We start from the raw sequence: 13,684 nt of genomic DNA, 5'->3' as shown, positions 1-13,684 counted from the left end.
AGCCAAAATCTGACGCGCTTGACAGCTGGCAGCAAAAGAACAGTTAAGCAACCCAAGCAGAGATTTCCAGCGTCCCGAGTCGCCTGTAGGTGGCGGCGATCTATCAGTTGTTCTTTCGGGGCGCATGAGTCCTGCTGCGGTCCCTGCTTTCATTTGCTCACTAAGCACAATGAGAAATCGCTTAGTAAGCGCCTCTAACGCCAGACCGGTTTGATCCCGGTCCAGAGCGGACTTCTGCACGTAAATTACGAGTCTTATGCTGATCGTCAGAGTTGTAAAAGTAACAGGTGAAGCAGCCTACACTTTTCCGGACTGTTGATTCAGGGTAGCAGCGAGGAATTCTTCGTCTTTTAGTTCGCGTCCCTTTAGCCGCCCTGCGCGGTTGGTCACCCCGGTCTCCTCATCACCCTCCACACTTCTGCCTCCCCGTCTCCTGTCATCTCGCTCCCTTGCGACTCGCCGTGAAAACACGAGGGACGCGCTCGCAAGGCGCGCGCTCACGAGTTATCACGGGTCAATGACGCACAGGCGCACAGCTGACCGGGGGGCGCCGGGAATACGGTGTAGCACCCCGCCACAGTCCGCAGCGGGACATGTGGCGGACGCGGAGACTTTCGCGGGGACGGAGTGGAACTGTGCTCTTCCTCAAGAAAGTCATGAGAAAACGGACGCAAAATTGGAAATCTTTTCCGTGTAGTGGCAAGACTGGATGGAGATAAAGGTAAACCTTTGGCTTTTTGCAGAATGAAGCTTTTTTAGAACTTGACGAGCAACCCATTTCCCTAGTGACATCCCCCCTCCGGTTATTTACGCAATTTTTATTATGATCTTATTTCGGAGCGATTCGGTTTCTGGGAGAAAAAAAAAGGTTTCAGTCAACTGTCTTTTCCCCTGCTGTTTCCCCCTTTTCATACTTTAAAGAACTTACCCATAGATCAATGCTGTGGAGTTGCAGAGAAGAAATTAAATTGTAGATAACCATTGAACAGCAGTACCCAGAGGACAGGTGAGGGCAGTGTTAAAATGCTCATGATGATCTGAAAAGCTTTTCTTGGACTCACTGTAACGGATCAATATCCATTAGTGGAATTAGTTGTACTGTTTTGATTTGGAGTGGAAGATCCATTTGCCCCACCAGCATTTTACTGTGCAATCAGACACAGAAGTGGTACAAGATCTGAAAAGATGATCCGATTAAGGGTTTTGACATTGAGCGTTTAAAAAGTTGACTATATTGTCATCGTTTGCAACTCCGTTCCTAAGGTGTCTTGTGTTACAGGTGATGGAACCAAAGCAGTGATTTTCAACCCCCCACCCCCAGGATTTTCCCGGAGAGTCCCTCTCTCCTTCTCCCTTTCCCAAACCCCTTTCCCCTCAAGCCCAGACACCCACCATGGTGTACGGGCAGGTCCTTCACCACAGTGGACCGGACGACAGCTTCCTCAACCTGAACGTGGGCGGCTACAAGCAGCGGGTGGCACGCACCATGCTCCAGAGCTTCCCGCACACTCGCCTGGGCCGGCTTGTGCTGTGTCACTCGGAGGCGGCCATCCTGGAGCTGTGCGACGACTACAGCGCCCGCGAGCGCGAGTACTACTTTGACCGCAACCCCCGCTTCTTCTGCTACGTCCTCAACTTCTACCACACAGGCCACATCCACCTGATGGAGGAGCTGTGCGTGTTCAGCTTCAGCCAGGAGTTGGAGTACTGGGGCATCAGCGAGCTGCACCTGGACTCCTGCTGCAGCAGCCGCTTCCACGAGCAGAAGGATGGCAGCGGGCATGACTGGCTGGAGGACGAGGTTCTGCGCCAGCAGCTCCGGGACAGCTCCGAGTCCTCTACGGAGGAGTCATCCTCCGACAGCGAAACGGAGAAATTTGAGGGCACCTGGTGCTCGGAGGGCCGCCGGGAGCTGTGGCTTCACCTGGAGAACCCCACGCACTCGCGCGCTGCCAAGGTGCTGGCCTTGGTGTCGCTGGCCATGGTACTGACCAGCATCATCGCCATGTGCGTGCACAGTATGCCCGAGTTCCACCGCCTAGACAACAAGGAGAAGCCCGTGGAGGACCCCGTGCTGGCCGCTTTCGAGACGGTCAGCGTGCTGTGGTTCACGGTGGAGTTCGTCGCCCGCCTGGCCACCACGCCGTGCTTCCGCAAGTTCGCCCGCAACACCCTGAACGTCATTGACCTGGTCTCCATCGTGCCGTTCTACGCCACACTGGTGCTGGAGGCAGCGCACGCCGAGGAGAGCCAGGAGCTGGAGAACGTGGGCAGGGTGGTGCAGGTCCTGCGGCTTATGCGCGTCTTCCGCGTGCTGAAGCTGGCACGCCACTCGGTGGGCCTGCGATCGCTGGGTGCCACGCTCCGCCACAGCTACCACGAGGTGAGCCTCCTGGTGCTCTTCCTCGCCGTGGGCATATCCATCTTCTCCGTGCTCATCTACTTCGTGGAGAAGGAGGAGGACGAGTCTGAGCTCCAGACCATCCCCGTGGGCTGGTGGTGGGCCACTATCAGCATGACGACGGTGGGCTACGGGGATACGTGCCCCATCACGCTGGCCGGCAAGCTCGTCGGCACCATCTGCATCATCTGTGGCCTGCTGGTGGTGGCCCTGCCTGTCAGCACCATCTTCAACAAGTTCTCCAAGTACTACGAGAGACAGAAGGCCCTCGTGCTGGCGGACCAGTTCGCCGCAAAGAACAAGGGCCCCGTACCTGGCCTGCTCTTCTTCGACGTGAAGGACCTCTACTCCCATGGCTCCCTCCTGGCCAGCAGGTCCTCCAGCAGCAGTGTGACGAGTGGTGGGGACACCACGGATGTTTCCAGCACCCAGGACATCGACGCTGTCCACCCGGCAGGCCTTTCTGCGACCTGCAAGGCGACGTGAACCCGCCCCTCCCGCCCCCTGTCCTCTGCACTGGTCCAATCGTAGACAAGCACCACCACGGAGAGCAAAGCTCATAACTCCTCAGGAGGACTGTAGAACACGCACCCGTAGCTTCCGTAGAGCGAGCGAAACTTCAGGTTTATTGCCAGGACCTGCTAGGCTAGGCAAACGCTCATCTGTGCGAAAGCCCTAAATGTGAACAAAGGACATTTATGCAGTGCTCAAACTAATTATAAGACGCGGGGAAAAAAAATTGATAGACACAATGGCACTTTTTTCGCTTTGGTTCTCAGGGTGAATGGCAACCGACCTATATCAGTCTTCCTGTCTGACTTCCTGTTGCGGTGCAGGACCGGCGAGGAAGACTCTCTTGAGAGAGTCTTGTTTTGATGCACTGCTCTGCACTCGGCATCAGACTGTCAAACACCTCCCACCTGTTGCTCTCTGAATGATGGCACATCTGCAGCCTAAACAGGCTAGCTGCTCCTCTAATTAAAGCCAGAGCGTCGTCTCCCTCTTGTGGGCTACGAATGACTCCTGAATATTTCATGGCTATCGACAGCCATGTTGCACTTGAAGATGGCTTGTTTGTGCACCCCTCTGCTCCCTTAATCTGTCCATCGAAAACCTGGAAGGAAAGAGTGTATGAATATTTCAGCGGCTCGGAGGCAGGGGGAGGAGGAGATACTGATGTAATAAAGTGTTGATGGAAGGTGGCTCTGGATGGCTGCTGGTCATTGTAATGTCTTTGCACTGGTCTGGAAAGAAGGGAGGTGTCTTGTGTCTTGCATTTTCTATGCAAAGCCACTTGCACGGTGACTATGCATGAGTATGTATTTAAAAAAAAAACCTAAATTAAAAAAAATCTGGAAAAATCGGCTGCAAAGGAGCTAATGTCTTTACACTAGTCCAAGAATAGTCCAGAAGCAAAGAAAAGTTTTTTTCGGAGAATGTTTGATCTGTGCGGTTCCATAAACAGAGAATCTATTGTCCTTCCTGTGTAATCAGATATGCTCTGAGCCTAACGATAATATCACTTTAAAGATCTTTAAAGGTGCAATTCATAATGATGGCAACAGCCTTCCACCCCATTCAGAGAGACAGACGACACCCGAGGGTGAAGATGAGATTTCACTCTCTGCGCAATGACCACGTAAGATCGCTCACTCACTGTGGCGGAGCAGTTTGGACACGTACGCTCTTAAATCTCGGGTCCGTATCCCTTCCACTCTTGGGTAATAATGTCTGATGCTGCTTAGTCTGTGAGCGAAACGTGTGTTTCAAAGGTCATGGTCGAAATGCCCATTCGGAAAGTGCACAAACATTGCCATTCTTTCCCATTGCTTTCTTTGTAGCATTAAAATCCATATAGATCTTTAATAACCCTCTCACTCTGAACCTTTGCATGTTGCTTCATGACTTGACCATTATATCATGATTAAGATATTTCACCCCCCGAGAAAGGTTGAACCGAGGCGACGGCAGCTCCAGATGAGGCTGTACCGTGATTACAGCTGCAGAAGCTACAGCGTAGGTCCGGTAGGAGTAAGGGGACTCTGTCAGTGCGATTTCGCTTCTCCCATTAGGCTAATGCACTCTGATTCGATTCCCGTCCCCTTTTATGGAGCGGGCACCGTTTCTCTCCCCGCCTGAGATGTGCTCGCTGGCTCGATTAGCGGAGGGAGAGGTGGCCAAGCGTCGCGAGCGGCTCGGGGCAGCGGCCCATTGGCAAGCGGGTCGCCTGCAGATGGATGTGTTGTAAGGTCGGGGCGGGGTGGGGTTAGTGGGGAAGGCTGGAGGCTCGTGGCCATCGATGAAACGCAGCTCGCTCTGTGTCCGCTTTGCTGTGAGGGTCGATGCTGGAACGCTTTCCGTGGCAAGCTGAGTTTGTTCTGTTGAACTTTGGCCAGGTAAGAAGCAAAATCTGAGCAAGGCCTTAGCTAAGCCTCATTCCTCCACTTCTCTCTCTCTTGCTCTCTCTCTCTCTCTCTCTCTCTCTCACACACACACACACTATCTTTACACATTTTTTTTTTCATTAGTTAATTTCAAAAGACATTGGAGGGTGAGCACAAGTGTGTAAGTGTGTGTGTGTATGTGTGTGTGTGTGTATGTGTGTGTGTGTGTGTGTGTGTGTGAGCAAACGGGTCCTCATAAGCATTCCTCCCATTCCCTTTCATTCTGCCCTCTCATCTTTTCCACAGTGCAACTGATTACATGTGGTGTGCTGACTTCTCCGACTGCTGGGGCAGCAGAGTTGATACAGCTCTTCCACCTCCTGTCTGGCAAACCCAAACAGATAAGGAGGCATACAAGTTGGAATCAGAGAGCCAAACTAGGACACACGCGATACCGTCATTCCCTGGAGGGGCGCACAGGAACTGAAATTTCCACAAATCCTTTCATTCTGTCTGCTTGGTTTGCTGTGGTAAAACTGCACCGAAGGGCAGAGACTCTATAGAGTCTCCCCAGAGGCACATTTAATTTTTCTGTTTTGTCTTTCTTCAATTCAGGCACAAATGTGCCTCATAACAAAATAATACATTCACAAGTTACTGGGAAGAACCTTGTGGTTCCACCAGATGAAATTTGAATGTTGAACCCCTCTTGCTACTTTAGAACCCTACGATACACTCATGCCGTCTGCATTTGAGTCGAAGGGCCAACAGTGTCCACCTGGCGAGGCCACTGGTGTGGAAGACGAGCAGAATGACAGCAATGCCTCCTGTTCGTGTATGCTCAACCAACCTCCTCTTGAACTCACTGGCCATCAGTATGAAATGTCTGTATGGTTCTAACTGCTTATATGGTTTTACATTGTCCTCTTTGGTTAAAGATTAGAGTTTTTCAGCTGCAGAGGCAGAAACATTTGGATACGTCAGCACTTAACACTGGTAGATGTGGAAGAGCCGATGCCGGGAGAAAAGAGAAAAAACAAACAAACAATGGGGATGTGTAATTTCCTGAAGAGCGGATGCTCCAGTTTCTAACACCTGTTTCTCACCTGTTTTGAACAGTTAGTCCTTATTTCTATCTCTCTTTCACACACACACACACACACACACACAGAGAGACAGAATCACTTTTAGAGTGGCCAACACATGTCACACACTGAAAATTGGGTAGCTTCACTTGCCACTAGCCGCGAATGCAGTTTAGATGGGGCATGAGTGACAATATGAGGAGAGAAAGAGAAGTTTGTAACTGAGAGGTGACTTTCCCAGTTTTTTTTTTTCCCTCGGCTTTTCTAACCAAACATAGAAAACTGAGCTTTAATGCAAACTGAAGCGCAAGGTGTTAGCCCTCAAGCTGACATGCTAATGGAATAATAGCATATTTACAACACAAACACGGTCAGGTTACACTAGGAAGCTCGATACTCTTTTCCAACTGAATTCCCCTCGCTTTACCGAAATAAACAATTTTGAAGAAATGTACAACCCCCCAACTTTATTGAAATAAAGAGTTTTATTTCAATAATATGTCGATTCTTTCAAAACACACCATTCTCTGCTCCATTCCATACAGTCCGTATATAGAATCTAAGCTGCAAAATCAAGCTATTTTGAAATCACAGGTTCTCTGCCGTGAGCGCAAACTCACTTATATATCTCCACCTATTCAGCCCTTAGCGCTATAGCCCTGCCCACTTACATGGCTCCCAGCCATATTTCCATTCCGAGTGCCTTTAGAAGAGGCACGATGCAGGGTAGCCAATCAGAATAAGGCTAATTTATCTTCTCTCTGTCTTAAAGGCGCAGTAACAGAAACACCCTATAGGTTAAAGAAAGATGGTTGTGTAAAAATGAATTATGACTGCTTTGGAACATAAAGCCACACAAATGTAAGTGGACATCAAGGAACACTATAAAAGAAAAGGATACGGGTCCTTTAGAACCCAGGCAAATGGCGGGTCCGGTGTGTGGATGGACGGCTGCTGTCAAGTCCAGTCACCTGGTGCTCCGGAATGGAATTTCATGGGAAGTCACATGCTTGGTCATCCCTCCATTTTCCCTCGCTGGCCTTTCGCCGACCACTTCCAGAAAGTTCCCATCAGACAAAGGTCACTGCTGTGCTAAGCAGCTGTCCATGGGGGAATATTGATTCATATAGCCTTAAACTTGTCATTGATATCTCCCAGTCTGAAACATAGTACCCAAAAGAATATTTCAATGCATTTACTGGAAGATACATTTTCTAAAAATAAATGCTTAGCTTCAGTTTGGCATTTTCAAGCTTTTTTAAAATTTATATTGGGGTGGTTTCCTGGACTCCAATTTAGTGCACTCCAAACTAGACTGCGAGCATGGTGTGATAATTATGATTGGGACAAGGATTCATTCATGTTCATGTTGATGAATATGAAATGAAAAGGCTTCCATCAAAGTTTGTTTTCAGACTTGTAATAACCACATTAACCAGTTAAATTCCTCTTTAATGGAGGATTTGCTTTGTGAGCTGATCCTGTTTTGCTGAGCAGGTTGTTTATGAAAAGCCTTTATTAATCCCCACCAATTGAATAAGCCAGATAGAATAAGCACCTTAGCCAAGGGGTTCAGCAGCAATATCACGCAACCTCTGGCAAAAGCCTGGGATGTAACTGGTGTCAAAATACCTCCAGAATGCACCCCAAAGGTGAAATGTTTAACATTTACCCTGACCCGCAAGGCGTGGAACAGCAGACACTTGCCAGGTACACAGGAAGCTACTGCTGGAGTGTCTCCTTCGGCTTGCACCAAAATAGAGATCATTAACTGGCCTCTGTCCCTCATCTCATCCTTCTTCTGTCCATCTTCTGTCCTTCATCCCATCCTTCTTCTGTCCATCTTCTCTCCCTCATCCCATCCTTCTTCTGTCCATCTTCTGTCCCTCATCCCATCCTTCTTCTGTCCCTTATCTTGTCTATCTCATCCCTCTCCCTCCTTATGTCACTGTGGATTTTAACAACAACCACTTTGTTTTTTGTTTGTAAACCAATTCACTGCTACTTTCTGATAAAATGCTGAAACCTCAGATGAAGCAGATTTGTATTAATACAAACTACAATAAACTCTTTCACTGCTAATAGCAGTTTCTCCTAAAAGACTGAGACCATGTTATTTTATTAATGCAGCTAGGGTCTTGGTTATATAATTTGTAATATTGTAACGGTGAGCAGTAAGGAGGCGGATGCATGTGCAGAGAAGAGCGAGATTTATTAGGGGCAAATCCAGAGTTGTCATCAGAGTAGTCCAGGGTGATAGAGCCAACATGGAGAGTGTGAGCATACATGATCTCAAATAAACAAAAGCACACAAACGTAAACAGGGGAAGCAGGCTATAACAGACGCTAAGACAAACTTGGAGGCTAAGAAAGAGGAAGGATAGGAATTACATAAATAGACTTGGATAAACAAAACAACAGTTCCACTTGCATACACAAACTACACTTCCAGTGTACAGGTAAGGGCTTTCATAAACATGCACTACATTGAACAGCCAAGACACAGGGAACAAGACAGGGTTTAAATACACCAACTTAACAAGGCTAGAAATGAGGAACAGGTGAAAGTAATAACAGGTGTGGAAAACCAAATGAGGGGTGGAGAAAACGAAACTAAGGAATGGAACCAAAACAATACACAAGATAGGGAAACCATGGAACATGGACAATAGGAGGGACCAACTGTGACAAATATGTTCAGTATTTACATACACAGTTGAATCATACAACTTAAGATGGCGCTGTATAGTAAAGGGCCCCAACTTGTTTGGCCGGAAAGTGCTAGTGTCAGGGACTAGTGCCAGGGTTTCATGCTGGGGATCAGTGCTGGGGTTTAGTGTTGGGGATCATTGCTGGGGATCAATGCTGGGGATCAGAGTTGGAGTTTAGTGTTGGGGATCAGTGCTTGGATTTATTGCTTGGGATCAGGGCTGGGGTAAGTTTTTAATCACATCAGGAGGTGGGTGACTTCATGGACGTGTTTGTTTCAGGTCATATTGGTACTGACTGAAAACTCAAGGTGACATCACCATGAGACAAGGTGAGGTTTACAGTATCAGCAAATGTTTGATGTTGTAGTGATATACTCTAGGCTGCTTTTTGATTTAGGTTGATTTCAAGGGCCCTGGGCAGATGGGGCGCAGAATGTTTGTGTCATTTAGTTTAGTTGATGGGAAAGTATAAAATACACATACCTAAAACACACATACCTAATTAAGGAATAAATTAAAAACTAGTTTGACATGTCCCCCCTCCATGTAAATGTTCAGTGGTTTAGCCCATTTACTGTCTTTTAAAAGATTGTGGTCTATGAAAATTGGATTAATAACTAATGGGGGTCTGGAGGAGTATGTAGGAGATGTAAGATGTAAGATGGAAGCGTGTAAGGGTGTGCGTGAGAGGGGTATCTGTGTGTAACAGTGGGTGTGAGACGGGTGTGTATGTGATGGGAGTGTGTGAGACGGGTGTGTATGTGAGTGGGAAGTGTGTGAGAGGGTTCTGTATGAGGGATCATGTAAGACAGATGAAGGGTATGTGTGTGTGAGAAGTGTGAGGGGGGGATTATTTCTGCAGATATGGGGGTATTCCCCCACCTTTCATTCTGTTCTGGGGTGGGGTAATGGGGTGTGAAATTAATATGTGGTGGGCATTTCTCTTGTATGTCTGTATGAACTTTCAGTGAACATAAGGTGTGTGTGTGTGTGTGTGTGTGAGTGAGAGAGAGAGAGAGATAACTCTTTAAGGCGTATGACCTGCAAGGTTAGTGGTTCACACACACACACACACGCACAATTACATTACTCTTGTGTGAAACAAATGCCATGGGGTTGATATAATTGTATTGTGTATGTATGTGTGTGTGTGCACGTGCATGTGTGCGTGTGTGTGCATTATATCTGTATCAAATGGTGTTGGATGAAAAGGTCATTGATTTCAGTGTATTGTTGTAGACTTAAATCATACACCAGACCCTTTAGGAGAAAAGCTTATATTGGCACCTCTCTCTCTCTCTCTGTCTCTCTCTCTCTCTCTCTCTCTCTCTCTCTCTCTCTCTCTCGCTCACTTTCACACACCCGCACATACTCCGGAAATCAGATCATTTAATTACATGCTGAAAGCCGTTAGCTGCTTGAACATTTGCTGATCACTAACTCTTCTCTTCCTGGGCAGTCGTGTTTATGGCCCATTCTGCTGACCAGTGGTGCTGTGGAGTGCTACAAGAGACAACACAAGCCTGAGCCCCCATTAACTGATTACACTTCACACTAAAGCTCTCGAAATCCACTTCTGAAGGAAATGAATGTACTTCAGCATGGATTATTATTGAGGAAGAAATTGTCCTTTTCTCAGTCATGCCTATGGACTTATATATGAATTTCATTCATTCATATACTTTACTATAGTCTTATATGTACGTAGTGTGGAGGCTATAATGTAAACTATAATAACTCTATCTCACTAGAGTATCATTACATTAATGATTATACTGTCTGACTCAAGGTTTGTTACATGAATGTATACTGTGTGACTTAAATATTACATTAATGATTATAAAAACCTAATAGAGAACTATTACATTCATGATTATAGTGTCTGACTCAAGTATTTAGATTTGTGATCAATAGACCAGTGAGAACTTGCACTATGTGTTGGCTGTAGCTGGTGATACCGAGGTGTGCATTCTCTGGCAGACAGTAGAGAATGGAGGGTGCTCATTATAGATATTGATTTTCTTGTGGAACTGTCATAACACTGCTTTTAGAAGAGCCATGTTTTCTGAAAAACTGCAACAAAGTATCCATGAGTCTGCTGTTCTCACTCTTTGTTCACACACACACACACACACACACACACACACACACACACACACACACACACACACACACGTTGTTCCATTTTTATTTGAAATCTAACAGAGTAAAAGAAATGCATCAAAAGTTACCAGCTTCAGATACAATCTTATATGCTAATCATACTGGGAGGGATAAATCCAAAACATGGACTGGATTATGCCTTCTGTAAACTGGATTATTACAGCCGCACAAACACACACACACACAGAGTAAGAGGTAGAGAGAGAGAGAGAGAAAGAGAGGTTTGAACTGTCCAACACTAAGTGAAGTTCTCTAAACGAAGTCAGAGTCATGTGGCGGTGATTCTGAACGTGGGATTGGGTTTATATGTGGGTGTTCACATGTATAGTAAGATTCCTAATAAACAACATTTGAGAGATGACATCAGGGCTCTAATCAGGGCCCAGTGTCTATCAGGATTTACCAAAACATTCTCTTAATGCCCTATGTTATCGCTCTCAACGCGGTTTGTGACGATAAGCCCTGCCTGGCAGGTGATTAATGCACCTCCAGTCTCATCATGCAGGCACAGACGAACTCCAGACCCCAATCCCGCCGGGACAGTCCTCTGTCAAAACAGTGTCCCAGGATGCATGTCTGGATTATCTGTGTCCATGCGAAGCCCCAGGAGTCATTTCCGGAGCCTTCGCACTCCACTGCTTCGCTGCCAGACTGCATCGTCATGACGATCACGCCTGACAGGCATGCTGAAGCATGTGATTGGGAACACGAGTGGACTTCAAGACTTTGGATTACTGGTGGTTTTCTGAGTGAACAGACGAGGAGAGGGAAAGATGGGAAACGCACCCTTGAGTGAGGAGCTGCTTCTGAACGAGCTGCTTCTGAACGAGCTGCTTCTGAATGAGCTGCTTCTGAACGAGTGCTTCTGAACGAGCTGCTTCTGAACGAGTGCTTCTGAACGAGCTGCTTCTGAACGAGCTGCTTCTGAACGAGTGCTTCTGAACGAGCTGCTTCTGAACGAGCTGCTTCTGAACGAGTGCTTCTGAACGAGCTGCTTCTGAACGAGCTGCTTCTGAACGAGTGCTTCTGAACGAGCTGCTTCTGAACGAGTGCTTCTGAACGAGCTGCTTCTGAACGAGCTGCTTCTGAACGAGTGCTTCTGAACGAGCTGCTTCTGAACGAGCTGCTTCTGAACGAGTGCTTCTGAACGAGCTGCTTCTGAACGAGCTGCTTCTGAACGAGTGCTTCTGAACGAGCTGCTTCTGAACGAGTGCTTCTGAACGAGCTGCTTCTGAACGAGTGCTTCTGAACGAGCTGCTTCTGAACGAGCTGCTTCTGAACGAGTGCTTCTGAACGAGCTGCTTCTGAACGAGCTGCATCTGAACGAGCTGCTTCTGAACGAGCTGCTTCTGAACGAGTGCTTCTGAACGAGCTGCTTCTGAACGAGCTGCTTCTGAACGAGTGCTTCTGAACGAGCTGCTTCTGAACGAGCTGCTTCTGAACAAGTGCTTCTGAACGAGCTGCTTCTGAACGAGCTGCTTCTGAACGAGTGCTTCTGAACGAGCTGCTTCTGAACGAGTGCTTCTGAACGAGCTGCTTCTGAACGAGCGCTTCTGAACGAGCTGCTTCTGAACGAGCTGCTTCTGAACGAGTGCTTCTGAACGAGCTGCTTCTGAACGAGCTGCTTCTGAACGAGCTTCTTCTGAACGAGCTGCTTCTGAACGAGTGCTTCTGAACGAGCTGCTTCTGAACGAGTGCTTCTGAACGAGCTGCTTCTGAACGAGTGCTTCTGAACGAGCTGCTTCTGAACGAGTGCTTCTGAACGAGCTGCTTCTGAACGAGCTGCTTCTGAACTGCCCTTTGATAGCAACTGTAATGAACTATGAAACAATTAAATAATAAAAGAAAATGGCGTAGGAATCTGCTGAAGTGAAGATTTCATGCAAGGACAAGCTTGATTGGGTCAATCAGCTGTGTGTTTATGAGGGCATATGTGTGTGTCTGTGTGTGTGAATGTTTGTGTGTCTGTGTGTGTGTGAGAGACAGAGACATAGAGAGAGATTGTGTGTGAGTGTGTGTGTATATTTATGTGTGGGAAAGTGAGTTTTTGTATATCCATCAGAGTCTGGACTGTGTATGTGTGTGTTTGTGTGTGTATGAGCGTGTGTGTGTGTGTGGTAGGTCATGACGGCTGTTGATTGAAAATATATATTTATGACTATGACACTATACGTGTTTGGAGAACTCTATGTAAATGGAGTGAAACTGAGGTAGACAACCTAATAACTGTCAGCAGGATAAAATAACATAATAAAATATGTCAAAAATGTGCTGAAGTCAGTCCAGAATAATCAATTAGCACTGGCAGAATGAAGGTCCTGGTAGACATTACTAATCCACACATCTTCTGTCTGTCACACAGCGATTCTGCCATGTGAAAAACAGTCCTGCTGATCACAATTAGTCCAAGAGGTGAAGTGAGCGTAATCTTCTCTTTACTACATGTTGTAGTAAAGAGGCATAACAGTGCCAGGAAAGAGCTGATTAGCAATGTGGTTACTGTGCTTGGCTGATGATTATTAATGGATTTCTAAGTGTTGGTTTCAGAGACAATACAGAATGCCTTTTGAGGAGGTCTATCCTATAGATTGGTGAGTGAATGACTAACACACACACACACACACACACACACATACTCACAGCCTGCTGATTGCTGACTTTACTAAGCTTCACATTGTCATTCTCACTGATGCATTAATGTAATGTGTGTGTGTGTGTGTGCGTGTGTGAGTGAATGTGTGTGTTCACTTAAATTAGTCATTATCAACATTTCTTATTATGAAACATTTTATCCATTAGTGTTCAGGATTCTTGACCCTCCTGTCTGTATTAGTGACCGGATTAAATTGACAGATAATCGAAACTTTACTAAATGTTACATAAGAATTACACTGCAAAGGGTCTGACAAAAATCTGCTTAATTTTCCTTGTTAATCATAC

At 46.8% G+C, this 13,684-nt stretch overlaps 1 protein-coding gene and 1 long non-coding RNA gene across 3 annotated transcripts; both read left to right on the top strand.

Annotated features, from left to right (window-relative positions):
* Positions 1 to 198: 198 nt before the first annotated feature.
* Positions 199 to 3,603, top strand: kcns3a (potassium voltage-gated channel, delayed-rectifier, subfamily S, member 3a). Of its 2 annotated transcripts, none has more exons than XM_027008211.2 (2): positions 199 to 721; positions 1,280 to 3,603. In XM_027008211.2, exon 2 carries the CDS (start codon positions 1,394 to 1,396, stop codon positions 2,885 to 2,887), a length of 1,494 nt encoding a protein of 497 aa, XP_026864012.2. In that variant the 5' UTR covers positions 199 to 721; positions 1,280 to 1,393; the 3' UTR covers positions 2,888 to 3,603. The 2 variants fall into 2 exon arrangements, with proteins under 2 accessions (XP_026864012.2, XP_026864013.2); XM_027008212.2 differs by having other exon boundaries at positions 1,264 to 3,603.
* A 4,677-nt stretch (positions 3,604 to 8,280) lies between these two features.
* On the top strand, positions 8,281 to 10,103 carry LOC118242196. The gene is made up of 3 exons (XR_004776637.1): positions 8,281 to 8,329; positions 8,861 to 8,910; positions 10,041 to 10,103. It is a non-coding gene; the product is annotated as an uncharacterized LOC118242196 (long non-coding RNA).
* Positions 10,104 to 13,684: the final 3,581 nt, after the last annotated feature.

The sequence above is a fragment of the Electrophorus electricus genome, chromosome 11, assembly GCF_013358815.1.
Source record: "Electrophorus electricus isolate fEleEle1 chromosome 11, fEleEle1.pri, whole genome shotgun sequence".
NCBI lineage: Eukaryota > Metazoa > Chordata > Actinopteri > Gymnotiformes > Gymnotidae > Electrophorus > Electrophorus electricus.
This window is presented reverse-complemented; position numbering and strand designations above follow the sequence as displayed.